General features: G+C 46.0%; 1 protein-coding gene across 1 annotated transcript in view; it reads right to left on the bottom strand.

Moving 5' to 3' along the window:
- Positions 1-2,919, bottom strand: part of si:ch211-284k5.2 — a 3,495-nt gene extending 576 nt beyond the window's left edge. The window contains exons 1-2 of the mRNA XM_034878939.1: positions 2,793-2,919; positions 196-379 (exon numbers count right to left, since the gene is read on the bottom strand). Coding sequence (XP_034734830.1) covers positions 196-321 — 126 coding nt within the window. The 5' untranslated portion in view covers positions 322-379; positions 2,793-2,919. The remainder of the gene's footprint in view (positions 1-195; positions 380-2,792) is intronic.
- Between the last annotated feature and the right edge of the window lie 643 nt (positions 2,920-3,562).

Below are 3,562 nucleotides of genomic sequence, written 5' to 3'. Positions count from 1 at the left end.
CAATGGTCCCACAGCCCAATGGTCCCACAGACCTATGGTCCCACAGCCCAATGGTCCCACAGACCTATGGTCCCACAGTCCTATGGTCCCACAGCCCAATGGTTCCACAGTTCTATGGTCCCACATGAATGTCAAAAAAGTCAAACTGTTGCATATTGTCTGTCTTCTTTTGTCATTTTCACGTATTAAACCCACCTGTTTGTCGATGAGGCCTTGGGGGTACCGGGTAATGTTGTCCCGCAACTGCTCCACCTTCTCCCAGTCATCCACCCACAGCTGGCGCCGGTACTCGGACTGGCGAGACGTGATCCGCTGGAGCATGGCCTGGTTCTGACGCCCGATCAGTAGAAGCTCCTCCCGCCGCTTGGAGGCGTTCAGACTGAGGAAGACACCCGATGGAGGTGATTTCATGTTCACAGTAATGGAAAAACCTTCATTTAATGTCTGTTTTAACCCAATTACGGCATGAAAAGTCGCAAGATCCCTTGCAACTTTATGCATGGGATCCTGATCCACATCACTCTTAAAACTGCTGGGTTAAAAATAACCCAACTTGGGTCATATTGGTAACCTAGTGCTGGGTCAAATATGGACCGATCCATCGCTTGGGGGTTCTGACCCGGCAGGGTTGGGTTGTGGTTCTGACGCGGCAGGGTTGGGTTGTGGTTCTGAGCCGGCAGGGTTGGGTTGTGGTTGTGACCCAGCAGGGTTGGGTTATGGTTCTGACCCGGCATGTTGGGTTATGGTTCTGACCCGGCAGGGTTGGGTTATGGTTCTGAGCCGGCATGTTGGGTTATGGTTCTGACCCAGCAGGGTTGGGTTATGGTTCTGACCCAGCAGGGTTGGGTTGTGGTTCTGACCCGGCAGGGTAGGGTTGTGGTTCTGAGCCGGCATGTTGGGTTATGGTTCTGACCCGGCAGGGTTGGGTTGTGGTTCTGACCCGGCAGGGTTGGGTTGTGGTTCTGAGCCGGCATGTTGGGTTATGGTTCTGACCCGGCAGGGTTGGGTTGTGGTTCTGACCCGGCATGTTGGGTTATGGTTCTGACCCAACAATTGGTTATAATAACCATGTTGTTGGGTTAAAACAACAAAAATGGGTTAGAAAAATATAACCCATATTCTGGGTTGTCTGTATTTTTTTTTTCACTTGATTTTTGCATTAAAACAATGAATTGATGAAATTATGAAATAATCAAAAACATCCCAGCAATTTGTTTTATTGCTTCAAGCCAAATATTTCACTTCACACAAAATTAGACATTACAATTAATTTCAGTTAACATTAAAAGTAGTATAAAAGAATACAAAAGTAATTTTACATTTTTGATTTAAAACATGTGATGTGTCAATTATTACATCACTAAACGGACAAAAAGTCACAACTTCCTGCATTGAACTTTCAAACCAACTTTTAAATCTTAAAGTGCCCAAAAAACAATCTCTTTTTCTGGGATTTGGGGGTTATTTTGTGTCTCTGGTGCGCACACACTCACACACACACACGCATGTAAGATCCTTGTGATTGTGTTATTTTTTGGTCTTTGTTCTTTGTTCTATGTTTCAGTCCTGGGTTGTCCCCTTGTCTTGTCTTGTCTCTGTCTTGTGGTCTCTTATGCGTGTCTGTTTCCTGTTGTACATATAAACTGTATTTCAGACCCAGGTGGATCCATATCACAACAAGAACTTGCACAAACACCCAAAATACTATAAATACAGAGCCTTCTGCCATGTTCAGTGTCTGATATGCAGACAGGTTCTCCAGTGGTTCCTCAGTCTGGAGGAGAATCTGACAGAACTACGTACGGGGTTAGCCCAAACAGTTGTTTTATTTTGATAGTCTGGTTTTCTGTGCTGTCTTGTCTTTAGTCTCCCTTCCTGTGTTTTTCCCACTCTTGTGATTACCTGATGTCTTCCATCTGTCTCCCAGCCCTCTTGTCTCCAGCCTCTCGTTACCTTGTTACCTTCTGGATTTAGTCTTGGTGTGCCCCTTGTCCGGGGTCAGATCCTTGTTGTCTCTGTGTTTCTAGTGTTCCTGTCTTGTCTTACTGTGGTAGTCTGGTTTCCTGTCTTAGTCTCTGTGTTCCTGGGATTCCTGTTGCCTCATTTTGGACTTCTTTGCCTACTGTTTTGCTGTTTTTTTGTTTTTTTACTTTGTTTTTATTTAATAAACCTTCAAGCTCCGCTGTGCCATCCTGCTCTCGGTACACCCGGCTCGGTCATTCCCTGAAGCTCCACGTAACATAAAGAACTCACAGCTCGGTGTGTGGGGCGTAAACACAGAGACCACGCAGGTCCAGATCAATAATTTAACCGCGTAACGGAGCACGAGCGCTCACATGAAATATTTAAAGGCCCAACTAGGAAGGACCAGGAAACAGGTGTTCATGTCCTGGAGAAGTTAAGGAGAAAACACAAGACTTTCACCAGGAAACAGGTGTTCATGTCCTGGAGAAGTTAAGGAGAAAACACAAGACTTTCACCAGGAAACAATATCTTAATTTGTCATATGTGAAAGAGAAAAAACACACATGACAATTCAGAATATTTTAGAAATATGATAGAAAGTATGTCGTTGGGTGTCTTAGGGCGTTTCTAGGAGGGTACATGGAAATCCTGGAGCTATCTTAGTGTCTATACTGCGTGTTTACCTGCGTAACATGTGGTCTGCACCACTGCAGCCGAGCCACCTGACCAACCTGTTGGTACACCTGTAGACTGCAGGTACCCGGAGGGAGAAACTGTCCCTTAAACCCCCCTCTGACTATCGGGTGTGGGTGCCAGCAGGCTCTCACCTCCGCTGCTGGTACTGGTTGCGGTGGTCCACCCAGCCGTGAGAGCACCCGATGTCGGCCAGTTTGGAAGCCTGGAGGCGGTTGTCTCGGTCGATGGTGGCCAGCCGCTCGTCCTGCAGCTGAATCACAGAAACCAAGAGTTAGAACCTGGACCGATCCGGTTTCAGACCGACGCTGACTCACAGAAACCAAGAATTATAACCTGGACCGATCCGGTTTCGGAACGACGCTGACTTACAGAAACCAAGAGTTAGAACCTGGACCGATCCGGTTTCGGAACGACGCTGACTTACAGAAACCAGGAGTTAGAACCGGGACCCGTCTGGTTCAGACCGACGCTGACTAACAGAAACCAGGAGTGAGAACCCGGACCGGTCTGGTTCAGGCAACAACTTTAAAAAGGCTTCAACGTCTACATTGTCGTTAACCCTCCTGTTGTCATATATATATATATTTATATATATATATATAGACTACTTGTCTATAGACTCAACTTGTCAAAAAGAAGCTACGTGGATTGGTCGCTACAACTCTCTTTGTCTGAAAACGCTACAAAAATGCAGGAAAAACTGACAAATAAATTTTAAGAACGCTTTGAAAAGGACAATTAAATGTTGAAAAAACAATTTGATTCAAAATTTGGAACCTGTAATATTTGTGCGCGTCTGTTTGTGTGTGTGTGTGTGTGTGTGCGTGTGTGTGTGTGTGTGTGTGTGTGTGTGTGTGCATGTGTGTGTGTGTGTGTGTGTGTGTGTGTGTGTGTGTGTGTG

Source organism: Etheostoma cragini, chromosome 8, assembly GCF_013103735.1.
Source record: "Etheostoma cragini isolate CJK2018 chromosome 8, CSU_Ecrag_1.0, whole genome shotgun sequence".
Lineage (NCBI taxonomy): Eukaryota > Metazoa > Chordata > Actinopteri > Perciformes > Percidae > Etheostoma > Etheostoma cragini.
This window is presented reverse-complemented; position numbering and strand designations above follow the sequence as displayed.